The sequence below is a fragment of the Oreochromis niloticus genome, unplaced genomic scaffold (assembly GCF_001858045.2).
Source record: "Oreochromis niloticus isolate F11D_XX unplaced genomic scaffold, O_niloticus_UMD_NMBU tig00007510_pilon, whole genome shotgun sequence".
In the NCBI taxonomy this organism is placed as follows: domain Eukaryota; kingdom Metazoa; phylum Chordata; class Actinopteri; order Cichliformes; family Cichlidae; genus Oreochromis; species Oreochromis niloticus.
This window is the reverse complement of record NW_020328614.1, coordinates 384,342-400,254: the sequence shown is the minus strand read 5'-3', so window position 1 is coordinate 400,254 and position 15,913 is coordinate 384,342. Positions and strand designations below refer to the sequence as shown.

Here is a 15,913-nt window from a genome sequence, read left to right as displayed (position 1 = left end):
GTTGCTATGTCAGCTTACATCAGTCGTGTGATTTGGAGGTGCAGCGTGTCCGTGGACCACAGAGGGTTAATAACCAGAGTGTAACATCCAACCACCTGTGTAAAATCCGAAATTCCCATGGTGTTGTTCAAAATGTGCTCTGGCACAATCATAAGCATGGCTTGCTACTGAAAACAAGACAAAAGCCGGTCCTGCTATGGGCTGAACCATTTGTTAATGGTGGAGGGGGGGAACACTATGCAATATATTCAGTTTTGCCATTTATATTCACTGTTGACTGTAACTACGCTCAAACTGTTAATGCTATTTTATTTTAATAAACAACACTGTCATATACAAGACTGGGGTGGCACTTGGGGTGGCAAGGGATCATTTTAGGGTGGCATTTGCCACCCCATGCCACCCTTCTTGATCCGCCCCTGTATGTACCACGGGTCACAAACTAACGTACTCATCACAACAGACACAGCAGTGTTTTCTCAATACACTTGATTGCAGAAATGAGTCTAAATGTGCATCACACTGAATTACTGAGCAGCTGAAACAGGTGAAAGTTTTCACATTTCATACAAACTACAGTGATACATAACATATGCACTGCTATACACACATATTTACATGTTTCTAATAATATTATAATATTATAACCATTATAACCTGCATCCTTGTTCACAATGTGCCTGAAAAAGACAAAACTAGTTTAAAATAGTTATTGCAGAAGTTGGTATTTATTATATCAACACGCATTATTGTATCTCAATAAAATCTTTTTGTGGTTATATTGGCATTAGCAATATTGAGCCAATATTTCAGCTTATATTGCAAAAACATTTAAAAAAAAATGAGTGAAGCAATAAGAGCATGTGGAGAGTTTGAAAACATCCTATTAGGAAAGAAAAATCAAACATTTGGATTCATTTTATTGAGCTCAGACTTGTTGAAAATACAGAGGAGCTGGTTGTGAACTGAGCTTCAGAGAAAGACAACATAATCATGTTTACGACAGTCGATTGTGAAGCTTTGAGTAGAAAACGATAGAAAAACAACATGTGGATCCTGGAATAATGGGAGCTTCCATCTTTAAAGGACTCAAGAGGAAGTTTACAAGGAATCATTTAGAAGAGTTTCAAACATCAACTGATTGAATCCATGAATCTGAAAACGTGTTTGTGAGTGAAAGAGACAGACATGTACAGACTGAACTATCTGTTCAACAGTCAGAGTGTTTCTCTAACAGGAGACACTCTTTACACTCCATTCAGCACAGCGACACTGAGGAACCAGAACAGACTCTAAACCCAGGATAAAGAGTTTGAGTGAATGTGGTTTTGAAGGTGTGGAGGTGGATCAGAGTGTCAGAGGAGACTCTGTAGAAGGACAGAGTGCCAGCAGGACAGTCCACATACACTGCTACTCTGTTAGGGACAGAGGAGGAGGAGGAAGAGGAGGAGGAGGAGGAGACAGGAGTGTATGTGGAATTGTGCCTGACATGACGAGGACCATCTTCAGAGCAGTACAGACTCCAGGACTGATCATTGTATCCAAACCCACATTCATCACCGCCTCCATTCCTTCTGATGCTTCTGTAACTCACTGATACATAAACAACTCCTCTCCACTCGACCTCCCAGTAACAGCGACCAGTCAGACCATTTCTACACAGCAGCTGAGGTTCCTCGTCAAATCTGTCTGGATGATCAAGATATGATTGAACCTCCCTCACACGTGTCACCTTCCTGTTGTTGTTAGACAGTTGGAGGTGTTTGTTTACAGTTTTTATGTCGATTGTGAGTTGACGGGAATCTGATGGAGAGAACAAAAACAATCCAGCTGCAGTTATTGATCCATAATATGTTCATTGATTGACACTTTGATGATGACTACTGATATCAGAGATCTGAATTTGTGCTGCTTTGTTTTCATGAATCACATTAAAAATACACTTACAGTTCCTCAGACCTGGTCTTAACCATCCAGCAGGCTCCACCCTGAAAAGAGGAGGGGGGGTCAGACCAGCACAGTCTCTTTCAGCATGCACACATTGACATTACATGGCTATTCCCCAGCTGTTGATTATACACTGCTCTTTTCCAGGAAAATAATTCACAATTCCTTTTCATCTCTTACAGGGTCACCTACAGATCATCCCTTGCCTCTTTCCCCATCCTCAAAGACATGGTTGACAAAAGGCTTCATCACCTGTGAAACCCTCCCCAACACTGTGCCTGCAATAAAGTTGACGCTGAATGACCCCCACTTCCTGTGATACAATCACCAGTTCTCACCATCCGTTTAACTGTGTGTAGTAAAGTGTGAGAAAGTCGGGAGATGTCGGCTATGATGTGTTGCGGTCAGGCAGGGGAGGAGCAGAAAAGATATATCACCTCAACCTCCTTAAAGCATGGAGAGAGCCTGATAAATTGGGCAGTCTGCACAGCAGTGGAAGGATATATCATGTTTTCAAAGAATAGAGTATTAAATTCAGTTCTTTTGAATTCTTTTGGCGGAAGAAAAAAAGACTGGACTCAGAGTGGTCAAAACTCAAAAAATGATCAATGATCAAAAAAGGGAACAAGTATAAAGAAAAACAAAGAGGACCAAGGATTGAGCCCTGCGGAATCCCACATGAAAGGGCAGGTGAGGTGGACAAAGTATTTTTCAGTATTAACAGTAAACATTCTGTTAGTCGAATAGGAATGAAGCCAGTCCAGTGATGCACCTTTAATGCCAACCCAGTGTTCCAAATGGGAGATACAAATACAGTGTACCACAGTATCAAACACTGCAGCAAGATCTAAAAGCACAAGAATCACAAAGCTTCCTGAATCATTTGATAAAATTATATCATTAAAAACCTGTAAAAGTGCTGTTTCAGTGGAAAGTAGACCTTTAAAACCAGACTGATAAACCTCCATTATACCAGCATGTATAAAACCATCAGGAACTCCACTAGAAGTAATACTGCTACTTATAATAGCAAGGGCTGAGGTTCCAATTTTTGCATCTACTACTTATTAGATTATACTTGATGGCCTGGGCCCCAGGAAGACCAGCAACCACTATGAAGCTAATGGGGTTCCTTATAAATAAATACAGCAGGTGTGAGCTGATTTTGGTAACAAGAATTGTCAGAAATGGAACAAACAATAAAACAATTCACAGAGGTAGACAGCAAGCCAGATACACCAGCGCCTTCTTTTCCCACCTGGCCGAGGGTTGACTTATCATTTTCTGTGGTTGTTTTGCAATAGTAATTTAATAAATTGCAGAATAATTTAATTAATCTGCAATTTAATAATGTTTTGATCAAGCAAAGATGATAGTCTTCCCTGCTTCCCATGTTTGTGATAAGATGAGATAAATATGTCCTATTTATCTCTACATAAAGATTCATCTAATCGGCATTAGGTTGAAAGGGAGGAAGAGCATACAGGGAACCTTTCAAATGGTGAATAAATGGTAAAGAAAAGGTCTTTTTTCATTCTTTTATAATCCTGCAAATGTCCTCCTTTAAGATTCCCTATATTAAAATCTATTTTTTTCCCCGCAAGACTACTCTTTTTGTCCCTGCACATGTTAGTTTTCATATCATACCCTCATGAAACCAACAGCAAGTGAGAGAAGGACACATTAAATGTTTCGAGCTGTTCCTTCCAGCTCTCCTCTAGTAGACATTCTCTCCATACCTGGGAGTGTCCAGTCTCCAGTGTGGATCCATCCGTCCAACCAATAGAAGAGTCATTCTTGGGTGTCCTTGATGATTGTAGCTCAGGTCAGCTTTCTCAAATGGTGGGGGTCAGAGCTCAGAGCTGAGGCCAGAGAAGTACAGCCCTTTTCTAGTACAACCCAGTGTAACAGTCTGCAGACAGAGAAAACATGAATCCATCTGTGAACACCTCTGTAGTGTAGATGATTAAAATTATCATTAACCTCCTAAGACCCAAACTCTTCTATGGTATGTATTTTAAATTTCTCTTTGATATTTGGGCTGATTGCCACCTGATGAATGTAAAAAAAAAAAAAAAAAGAATTACCAGACTTATTTTTTTTTACCTAATTTTTGTTTCTGAGAAAAATGAGATCCACATGTGAGGATATTTGTTTAAAATTTCAATAGAACAGAGGCAGTATAATGTCCTCGTACGTGGATAGGCCCTTGCAGAGCAAAATGTAGTATTTTGGTCTAGACAACCCAAAATGCGATGTCCACATATATGGACTGCAGGTCCTAGGAGGTTAATAATAATTCAGAAAGCAGCCTTACAACCCATGGTCAATGGCTCAGTTTTTCAGCCCCATGAATATGTCTTCTCTCCAGAGGGGAAATAAATAAATAAATAAATGGCTTTAAAAAAGAAAGTGTTGTTAGCATTAATGCATTAATGCAGCATTAACGATGCTTAAATGTGTTAAACACAGTCATCATGATTGAGACAACTAAAATATTTAACACACTCATCTGGAGCACAAAATGGACAAACTTTGGGCAAATGGCGTAAAATGTGTTGACAGATACATTTCAAGGATTTTGAGTCAGTCTGCACTTCAGATGGGTTAACTGTTAATCGCCTAAGTTTTTGATGACGGCATTAATGCATTTAAGCTGCATTAACGTCGAGTAACCCCTTACATGGATTGATCTGCATTAACTTGTTAATGCGGATTAGCATGTTGTAACGCGTTAACAGCACAAAAAAATTAATAAATTCTACTATATTTTATATGAATCCAAATCTGAAAAATAATGTTAAAAAAGGCTTGAAACAAACAATGTCTCATACAATTACAAGAGGTGGGGTTTTTCTGTTTGTTTGTTTGTTTGTTTGTTTTTTACAGACTTGTAAATGAAATGTACTTGTGTTTAAACCACTTTGGGTTTAAATAATTCACAAAAAAAAACCAAAAAAAAAACACCTTTCACTGATTATTTATTCTACACTGGTGTTAAGTGTTTAAAAGTTTAGTGAAATATATATACATAGTGAAATATACAAATAAAGGAGAAGAACTTAAAAAGAGCAGAGAAAAAAAGTCCTGGAGAAATTTGTAGTGATTTAAGTTACAGAAGCAGGTCCAACCTTTAAAGAACAACCTGCCTCAAACAACTGAGAGAAAAGGTTAATTTACCTGCTGCTTCTCAAATTCTAGATACAAATACTCACACAAACTAAAAGACAGAAGAGGTTGGCCTCGTTGGTCCAGCTGTAAGTCCGTTACCGTGAACTATGGAGCGGCAGATTTGTGCTGTTTGTGCTGGAACTAAGCTGCACACAGCTGATGTTTGCCAGGAAAATATTACAGACTGACTTTACTTACCTTCGCACGGAGATGGTCACCTGACACCACATTCAGGAAAGAGAAGTGAAACATTAATTCGGAACAAAATCTCCTGAGTTGTGTTTGTGGGAAAGTTTAGCATCAACAAAGTCAGGAAGTGATCCATTAAGGGAATGATTTCAGTTTCATCTTTAGAAGCTTGTGCAAATCTTAGAGGCCAGAAACCATCATTTTCTGGGGCACTAATGATGGTTTCCAGAAGCATCAGTGTCCTGTTATTGAGTGTAGCTTATGAAATGAGCTGTTTGTGGTGTATACTGATGCTTTGAATTCAAACTTGTTTCACTGGATATTAAAGAATTCACTGTTATTTGAATTGTTTCAGCTGAGCTATGTCTGAGTTTATATGTTGAAATGAAGGGACACTCAGCAGTTTTTAAGCCATTAAAGTCAAACTAATGATCAAATCTGTCACACTGAGTAAAATGGAGAAAACATTCCAACTTAAAAATTGCAGGTAAGTGAAACACTAGCAGCAGGAAGTGAGGTTTCTTCTCTCGACACACACTCAACACACTGTAAATGTGTGTGTTGGTGCTGACATGAGACATGAGCTCAGTCAGTGCTTGTATTCCTCTTTCTATCACAGCAGGCAGAAGACTGGATTTCTTCAGGTAAATGGCCTGTATTTGTATAGCGCTTTACTTCATAGTCCCTATGGACCCCAAAGCCCTTTACACTACATTCAGTCATTCAGACAGAGGCGAGGCTGCCAGACACTGGCGCCACCGGGCCCTCTGACCACCACCAGTGTCCTTGGGCAAGGACACAATGACCGAGACTGTCGGAGCCAGGACTCGAACCAGCAACCTTCCGATTACAAGACGACCTGCCAACTCCTGAGCCACAATCACCCCACAGGATCAGATTTCATGCAATTTTCAGTAAATTGTCTGTCACAGACCTTGTAGTTTATGTTTGTGTGATTCATGTGACTCTTCTCCTCCTGAAAGTGAAACTCTTACAAACACATAAGGCCACAACAATCCTTCTGTCCACAGCTTCCAGTCACAAACTGACTAAATCCAGCAGCTTTTTACCATCTAAGGAAGTCTTTGTGCTGCTGCAGACGTCAGTAAAGCTGACCCTAAATATTCCCTTTTTTTTTCACTAGCTGGGCCCATTTCCTCATTTTAGGTTTTTTATTAGATAAAGATGAATGGCTTAAACATGAATTGAGTTGCGGTTTGGGGAAGGCCTCAGAGGGAACTGCAACTGCTGTTACATGGCATGGCTTCTGGGTCCAGCGCTGACGTCTGTTGGCTTTTCAGCTAACTCATCCGGCCTGAATATGCACATGTTGTAGGCCATGATAAGACCAAGATGGCGCTGGAGAGACAGCAGCCTTTTCACGTAGCTCTGCAACATCGTACTTGTTTCTTAACTTTTAACTGTTTTACACTAGTCTTTCAAACTTTTTTTTCCCTCCTTCCTTTAGTTACTTTACTTTCTACCTTCTAGATATAGCATGGATAACACACTTTTTAAAACTTCTGGAAGCAGCTCCTTCATCTACTCAAGAGAAGAGCTGCTGGCAGTAAAGACAAAGACAGAACGGCATGAGACACAACATCACAGCTGAGCTAAAGAGGAGCTACAGAGGATGGAGTGAGGAAAAGCGTATCACTGGAGGCAATTCAAACCATCAATCCCGACAGTGATAATGGGCAATGTGAACTTGTTATGGGTAAGATTGATGAACTGTCTGCTCTGAACAACCACCGACTCTACCGTGAGTGCAGTTTGTTTATCTTCACAGAGACATGGCTAACCAAGCTAATGCTGCAGGCTAACGTAGACCTATGTGGATTCACATCTATGAGAGCCGATAGGGACACACAGACCAGCGGAAAAAGCAGAGGTGGGGGACTCATTGTCTACATTAACAACAGATATTGTAACCCTGGACACCTCAAGAGTTCAGTCATGTAAGCTGTGTGTGTGTTTACATCTCTCTGAGGGCCGACGCAACAGCTGCCTGTGAGAAAATACACACAGTTACAGCAAGACTCCAGACACAACACCCTGAGGCTTTCATTATTATATCTTGAGACTTTAATCATGTCACACCGGATTCTACTCTGGCTGCTTTTCACCAGTTTGTGAACTGTTCCACACAGAGCAACAGAACAATTGACTTACTGTATGCTTATGTGAGATGGATTGTATGCTTCCAATCCACTCCCAGTTTCACTGTGTCCAGTATCAAGAATACACTGTATTGGGACATAATCAAGACACAAGCTGACTTTAGGGACTTTCACATCGGTTTGAGGCCCATTGGAATCGACACAACCCACTGTCTGGGCCGCCACATTGGTGTCATCTAGTTTAACAATCCAGATCTAGGCTTGCTTTCATTGAACCCCACTATGTGGCCTGGCTGGGAACAAGTGTTACAGATTGGACTACCTTGTTCATCATACTTGTTTATATAACAGGTATGATGCTGCTGAACTTGGGGAGCGACTACAATGACTCTTCAACCTCAGCCTGCAACTGGGGAGAGTGCCCGCCCTCTGCAAGACATCCTGCATTGTCCCGGTCCCCAAAAACAACCAGCCATCACCTTTTCAGGGTTAATTCAGTGTTGGAAATGACCTGAATGACTTCCGACCAGTGGCACTAACGTCACATCTTATGAAGACTCTAGAGCAGCTCTTCCTCAACTTCCTTTGACCACAGGTACAACATACAAAGGACCCACAACAGTTAAGGCACAGGTGGTTTTTCTTGTGGTTTTGTTTTTTAATTTGTTGAAATGTATTTGATGTTTTGTTTTTAGTAGTAATTTTAGAAGACCACAAGCAAGTTGTGCAGCAAACATAGTAGTGAGCTGGATGTATGTTAATTTAATGTATTTGACATTAAAAAAGTATATTTATGCACTGCAATGTATCATCACCCCACAACTGAATACTTTTCCCAAAAACAGTTCCTGAGAACTGGGTGTGAGTGGAGCCCTCCAGTGGTCCCCCCCCCCCCCCCCCGAACACCCAGTAGGGTCATCCCCTAGTCCAGAACCCTTGCTTTAATCAAACATCCAGAATGGCTGAACCGGGGAGGTGGAGAACTGGTTGAGGGGAAACGAGCCTGAGGACCAGACTGGCATGGGTGGTCAGTAAAAGCTGAAGATAGCACTGACCCCGCCAGGTGGGGGGTACTCACAGAGGAAGAAGCAGAGTTGTCGGGGTTGGCGGGGAGCCTGAGCCAGCACCACTTGATCATCCAGAAGAACATGTCCACCATGTCCCGGTTTAAGTCTGTCAATGGAAACAACCTACCGCCGACCCTCAAAGTCCAAAAGGAAATGATTCCGACCCACTTGAATAACCCTAAAAGAACTGTCATACAGTGGACGCCTATGAGCGTCATGCCTGATGAAAACAAACTGCGAAGAGTCCAACAACCCCCAGAAAACGAGTTACCTGGGGGACAGAGAGACAGCACAGAGGGATCGAAGAACGCGGGTGGGCTCTCAGACAAGAATTCCCCGGGGAACCACAGGGGCTGACCGAGGAAAAGTTCAGCCAGGGAAACCCGAGGTCTTCTTTAACCGTGCAGGGCAACCCCAGTAAAACCTGCAGAAGGCGGTCAACCCAGTTGCCATCTCTGAGAGAAGCACGGAGCGCGGCCTTAAGCGACCGGTGGAAACGCTCGCACATCCCATTGGCCTGCAGGTGGTATCCAGTGGTTCGGTGGACTTTGACCCCCAGGCAGTCAGCCATGGCAGACCAAAGCTCCGAAATGAACTGGGGGCCCCTGTCTGAGGTGATGTCGACGGGGGGGCCGAAAAGCGAAACCCACGTTGACAAAAATGCCCTGGCCACCGCTGCTGCTGTAGTGGACACCAGAGGCACTCCCTCAGGCCAGCGGGTTGTGCGGTCCACTACAGTCAAAACGTGCGTGAAACCTTGTGACTGTGGCAGAGGACCAACCAGATCCACATGCACATGATCAAAACGCCTCCCTGGAACGTGGAAGGATTCAAGGGGCACCTGCGTGTGCCTATGGATCTTAACGCGTTGGAATAGGATGCACGCCGCTGCCCACTCTTTCTGTCACAATCTGGTAGTAGGAACTCAGGTGCAGAGCGGTTACACGTCTCCAAAAACAGTTTATTTACAGCACCAGTGCACAATATATACAGTGAAGGGAATCCAAAACTCCAGGGAATCACAGGGTAGCTCTCTCACACTCGCTCACGTCTTCTTGCCCACACTCACACACGTTCACACGGCAGGGAGGTCACAGGTCCGGGGAGGAAAGTCTGAAGCAGAAGAGAAGGGAAGTCACACACTAATCACGAATCTCAAATCACCAAGCACAGGTTCACAGGAGCCGTGAGAAACACTAACGTCTGTAGTACAATCATCCAGCGACGAGAGGATCTGTGTTCCAGCCTCAAATAGTGCTCCTGGTGATGACAGGTGATTGTTGTCAGGTGTGTGGGCCAAGGGCGGGAGCCCACAGTGAGCTCCGCCCAGGCAGAGAGGGAGAGAGAGAGAGAGAGAGAACCAAAACAGCACATGTAGCCTTGTGGGGCCGGCCGGGCAGGCACGGAGACCATGACACTTTCACCATTTTATGAAGGCCCGGCCAAACAAACCTAGAGCTGACCAGCTTGACCGAGGCCTGGACGCCTGGATGAGAGAAGGCGCGTACTGAGTCGAAAATGTGACTACGCTAAAAAAGGGGAACTACAGGTCGTGGATGGCCGGTGGAAACATCGCAAGGCAGGCTAGGCCCGCCGTTCCACATAGGTCTGTCTTCCAGTACAAGGCCCGTTTGCGCAGTCTGAGGGCAAGGACATCCGGGTCAGCAGCCATAGCGTCAAAGTCTATGCCAACATAAACGGGAGAAACCAGCACGCATGACAGACAGTCAACCATGCAGTTGGACTTGCCAGCCAAGTGCTGAATGTCTGTTGTAAACTCGGAAATGGCTGCCAACAGGCACTGCTGGTGCGTGCTCCATGGGCCAGAGACCTTGGACATCGCAAACGTCAACCGCTTTGTGAGGTGCAGGGCCAGGAACCCCCTGTCAAAAACACTATATTTGCACTCACTGTCCCTGAGTGTGCGAATGAAAAAGGCAAGCGGTTGTCAGACACCGGAGACCCGCTGTTCTGACACTGCGCCCACCGCCTCATCCGACGTGTCGGTGGTCAACGCAATCCCTTCTGACGGAAACGGGTGGGCTAGCAGGGCATCGTTGGCCAGTCCGGCCTTGGCCCCAGAAAATGCCTGGATGCGTTCAGGTCGCCAATCAACCAGGTACTTAGCTGTTTTACCCTCCTCATTTATTACTCATCACCACACAACTGAATACTTTTCACTCCAAAACAGAGCAACAATACTTCCTCCAGTTACCCACCACAGGGTCACCTTTTAAAACAGATTTTTTTTTTTTATTGTGGGTTTGTTTTTATCTTTACTGGGCTGGTGCAATATTATTTGGGCAATGTGCAATCCCTGAGCTGGGCTCTTACCTTTGGGAGATTAGGTCTTGCAGAGGTGCTCCGTGTGGATTTGCTGTGATTAAGTTTCATAAAGCATGATTGTAGTGCTACCAATTATTGCCTGATCTAAAACACTTAGCGCATGCGATAAGTGCTCTATTGGGCTGGTATTTATTTATGTTTATTATATTTATGGGGTAGACTTGTTTCTTTTAAAGCAACAAGCATCTGAGGCCTCTGGGAGAGAGAAAGCCCTCAGGTGATAGTTGCGTTGCTGGCAGGTTGCACCAATAAGAGTATATTGTGGTCGTTAGTGACCTTCAATGTTGAACTTCAATGTATTATGGCTGATATTGACCCTCTTGTCCTGTTTATTCTGGGTCATTCCTGCAAGACCTTTGGGCCTGAAAATTTGCACAAGTAGTAGAGGCCCTTAGCAGTTACTTGGTGGCTTTTGCTCACTACACTTTGTCCCACACGCCATCAGACTGTTTAACTCCTCACTGGAGGGGTGAGGGAGGGGAAACAGGGGGACAAAGGAGGGTGGGAATAGCTGAGCTGTAGTGCTTTTTTACACTGTGCAATATTTGCAATATTTTTTTCTTAGCCTGTGCAATAATCACTGTGCAATATACTGTGCAATCAAATGTGGAATCCTATTTATCCACATTACTATAATCTGTATTTATATATGTGTATATGTGTATATATGGTATATTTATGCTTATATCCTTACTCTCATTCCCCTTATTGTATCTGTAACATGCAACTTTTGTCGGTGCTGTGCTACTGGAAACTGAATTTCCCGGATTAACCCACCCGAGGGATTAATAAAGTTTCATCTAATCTATCTCTAATCTCTAATCTTCTGCACATTCCAGTTATTTTTCAACTCTCCATACCCAACTGCACACAGGTGAGGAGAGTATTCATCTGCTCTGAACTTGAGGTTCTCCACCATGTGCTTTACAGACTAAATCTGAAGTGGCACAGCCGCCATTTTGCTATCGTCTTTCCCTCCTACTTTCAAGAAAGGCTAAACTTTATTGGTCCAGCAGGTCTGTCCAGTCTTACTGAGCAGTTTAAAGTGCTCTCACAGGTCTGGGCTTTGGCCTTTCTAACAACTGTGCTCACACTTTCCACTATTTTTGCAGCTTTAATGGAAATGATGTGTAACATTTGTGTGACTTAAGTCATGTGATCACCTGCTGCAATGACCTCATCAGCACTCTGGGTCTTCCTGGATCATGTGACTGCCCTGGATTTCCTCCCCTGGATGTGGTGAGCCTGGCCTGTGGTGACTGAGTGAGGAGTGTGTGGGAAATATATCATTTTTATTAAGATTTAAGTAGTGTCTTTTTCTGAAAATTTTTATTAAATAAAGTAGTCATAATCATTTTCATATACACATTGCAAATGTGCTCATGAAGAGTTAGCATTCAGAGGGTTATAAGCTTCATCTGGCGAGACTGTCCAGATGACATATTGTGAAAGGTGACACAGACTGCAGAAAGGTCAATGCAAACACACTTACATACAGACAAGAGTTATATTAGTTTTTAGGTGAAAGGCATATGTGCCTGCACAGCAACAGTATGTGCTCATGATGTTCCAGAGATAAGCATGAAGAAAACAGATCAACAGGAAACACCTGGAGTGTAAGATGGTTGAAATAACTCTGAGTATGTCGAAAGGTTGTCAATAAAGGGATATATATCTAACTGTCACTAACTGTAACTGATACATGTTATTTTATCTGTTTGATGCAAGTAGGGGCGTAAACCCTGACATACAAAAGCAATTCGAAGTGTGCTTTCTAGCAGAGATCTATGCTGATGTTGCCCAGTGTTGGGAAGATTCCTTTTAAAATGTATTCCATTACAGATTAAAGAATACATGCCCCAAATGTATTCTGTAACGTATTCCATTGCGTTACTCAATAAGAGTAACATATTCTGAATACTTTGATTTACTTAATATATTATCATGCTTTTTACAACTATGTGAATGTACTATTGATGTGTGATTTATTACTGTTACCGAAGGTCCGCAGCTCCGAACTAAACTGACCTTGGCTGCAGTGGTTATTATTATATTTACATGCTTCCAGCTCCCGTGTTTGCTCGATGTCAACTCGTACTTTTCAACCCTCTTTTTTCTCCCTCCTTGCACTCACAGACACATAACGTGTATGGCAGTCCATTCTCCCTGCAGCACGGACTACACTGCCCATGAGGCTACATTCTTTAGAGCTATGCCTAATAGGCATTCTGCCTATTAGCTAAGCACAACAACAACAACAAAAAGGCGCTCACTCACCCAGGAAACACACAGTCGCAGAGAGAGAGAGAGTGTCACCCTGTAACCAGGGCAACCGTACATGTATTCCATTACTCCCCAACACTGATGTTGCCACAGTGTACATCGTCCCATGCATGTGTTTAATAAAATCATTGTCTTGACTGAACCTATCTGGATGTTTGGTGATGTGTTCTCTACCTCAAATAAAGAATTCGGGACTTATCATCTGTTCAACACCACAACAATTTGACTTCAATGTGAACGTTTGCCATTAAATAACCTTCTTCATCCAGCTGACAGCATCCTTCATTCTATGATACTAACAGTTCCTCCTGTTGATGACAAACCTCTGACATGATCTGCTTGAGGAGCTTTTTCATGTGAAGCTCTCTGAGCTCAGGGCTAAGTTGCTGTGTTTCATCTTTAAGAGCTGCTGCCTCCTCGCCGGACTTGTTCTTCTCTTCTTCTCCTAATGACACCATTTCTGCTTCAGATCTTTCACTGGGCCTAAAACAGATGAAGAGTAGATCTACTGCTGTTCACTGTTTGTGTCAATATGGAGAAATATGAAAGACAAACACAGCACATACAGAGAAATGTAGACAGAATGTGCAGCCAGTGCAGTAAATGGTCTAAATATCAGCTCTTTAGAAAATGATCCTGATGAACATGAAACTAACATCCAATGAGAAACACAGCTTCCTTGTTTCATGTCCAATAACAATAAATGAAGAGCTAATAAAGAGCTATTCTATTGTAAAATGCTGAGATGATTATTAGACAGAACCCAGCGGCTCGCCAAAAGAATATAATACAGAACAATAACAGGACATATAATCATGTAGCAAACATGATCTTCAACAGGCACACTTCTATTATTCATGATCACAAACACAAAGAACTTGTGCAGCCCTGATATCAGCCCTAATATATGAGTGTGTTTGCCCAAAGATTGAAACAGCATCAACATGACAGCTGTAAGAAATCTTCTCTCAGCCTTGTTTGGCAGAAGATCCCTGCAACAAAGATTGTAGCTGAAAGATGACGTGTGTAAAGTTTGTCTTTGGGAGGGTTGAGGCTGTTTTTAGACCTTTGATAGTTTCAATCCAGTTCTGAAAGACAGAAATAAACCAAAACAACATCATTGGATCTATAACAACTGGAGCCAAACCAGTGGCCTCTTTTCATCTTTATTCCTCTGAAGCAGCTGCATTATAACCAATCTGCTCCTTTGTGGCCTTTAAAACAGCTTAAATAACTGTTGTTATATTTGTTTCTGCTCCTCTTGGACAGACGACTCTTGAAAAGACATTTTTGAATTTCAATGTGACTTTAACTGGATAAATATGGGATATATAAACGTCCCTCTGCAACAAACTGATTCCAGCTTCTACCTCATGATAGGAATGTTTTTGTGGCTCAAGATGACCTGATATCTTTCATGATGGAGACATTTGACACGTTTCACATATTATAGACCAACAAGTTATTTATTGCAGTTTAAATACGGGGAGTCACTTTTGGGCCCAGCAGATAAAACAGAGCCAGTATTTCCTTCTTTATTTAAGTGACGTGTGTCACAGATGTGACAAAGTAAAGTGAAACTGAATATTAGTAACGTTATTCTCATCGCGTGCTTTGAAGTTAGCGTCAGCTAAAGTAATATACCAGCAAAAAACTATTTCCAGGCTTCCATCATACAGATGATGCTCGTGGCAAAAGAGTAACTTTCAGAAGCCTTTTCATTATGAAATCTGTTTCTGTTCATGAGGAAATCATATTCAAACTGATTGAATAGACATTTATCAGTAATTAGCTGCCATGCGCCCGTCTCATTGTGAAGTGAACTGGAGTCTGTCTGTACTGGATCTGGATTCATCGTCGTCCCTCCAACAGCGACACAGTGATCCAGCTCACCGATTGGTGATAGCGACCTACTGAGCTTGCTAGCAGGTGGAGGAGGGCCAATCTGAGCCACAGTTATGGGCTGATAACTGCTAATAACGCCCATTGATGGACTGATAACATGAAGATTAAATGTCTGCTCCCTCCAAAATAAGAGCTTTTTTAAAAACTCAGACTGAGGTCTTATTTTGAAAGCCAGACTTTGTTGAAGCTGTTTTCTGGAGCAGGACCCTGAACAATTAGAAAAAGCAGATTTAAAAACACTTCATGTCATCTGTGCTCATTAAATTGACATCATGCAGTTCATCTTTTCACCAGCAGAGGGCAAAAGATCACCATTAATGAAGAGTTCAAGGAGATGTTAGTGACATCAGAGCTGTACTTATTGATCTGATTAATATGGAAGTTCATGTTTCTTTGATTGGGTCAGTTTTAAAAGCAGCTGTTTTTATAGAATGACAGAAACATGAGAGATGCTGAATGTCTTTAATATTTGATACACTGAGTACTATTGAATGTCCACTTATTCAGCCATGATGGGAACATCCCATTAAGAAAGAGAAATCAAACATTTATATACATTTTAATGAGCTCAGACTTGTTGAAAATGCAGAGGAGCTGGTTGTGAACTGAGCTTCAGAGAAACACAACATACTGAGATTCACTGTGAAGCTTTGAGTAGAAAAAGACAGAAAACAACATGTGGATCCTGGAAAAATGGGAGCTTCCATCTTTAAAGGACTGAAGAGGAAGAAATTTACAAGGAATCATTTAGAAGAGTTTCAAACATCAACTGATTGAATCCATGAATCTGAAAATGTGTTTGTGAGTGAAAGAGACAGACATGTACAGACTGAACTATCTGTTCAACAGTCAGAGTGTTTCTCTAACAGGAGACACTCTTTACAC

The 15,913-nt window shown here is 42.3% G+C and overlaps 1 protein-coding gene across 1 annotated transcript; it reads right to left on the bottom strand.

Moving 5' to 3' along the window:
• Positions 1 to 1,150: 1,150 nt before the first annotated feature.
• On the bottom strand, positions 1,151 to 5,503 carry LOC109201515 (stonustoxin subunit beta-like). Its single transcript, XM_025904906.1, has 4 exons — positions 5,163 to 5,503; positions 3,687 to 3,859; positions 1,948 to 1,988; positions 1,151 to 1,803 (listed from the first exon to the last, which is right to left on the bottom strand). The coding sequence occupies exons 2-4, from the start codon at positions 3,740 to 3,742 to the stop codon at positions 1,259 to 1,261; spliced, it is 642 nt and encodes a 213-aa protein (XP_025760691.1). The 5' UTR covers positions 3,743 to 3,859; positions 5,163 to 5,503; the 3' UTR covers positions 1,151 to 1,258.
• Positions 5,504 to 15,913: the final 10,410 nt, after the last annotated feature.

Excerpts from the sequence above, each read along its gene's own strand:
- LOC109201515 (XM_025904906.1), bottom strand. The coding sequence starts at position 3,742 with ATGACTCTTCTATTGGTTGGACGGATGGATCCACACTGGAGACTGGAC. Across the intron at positions 1,989-3,686 it reads TGGAGACTGGACACTCCCAG|GGTGGAGCCTGCTGGATGGT; the intron begins GTATGGAGAGAA and ends TCCTCTTTTCAG. Across the intron at positions 1,804-1,947 it reads AAGACCAGGTCTGAGGAACT|ATTCCCGTCAACTCACAATC; the intron begins GTAAGTGTATTT and ends TCTCTCCATCAG.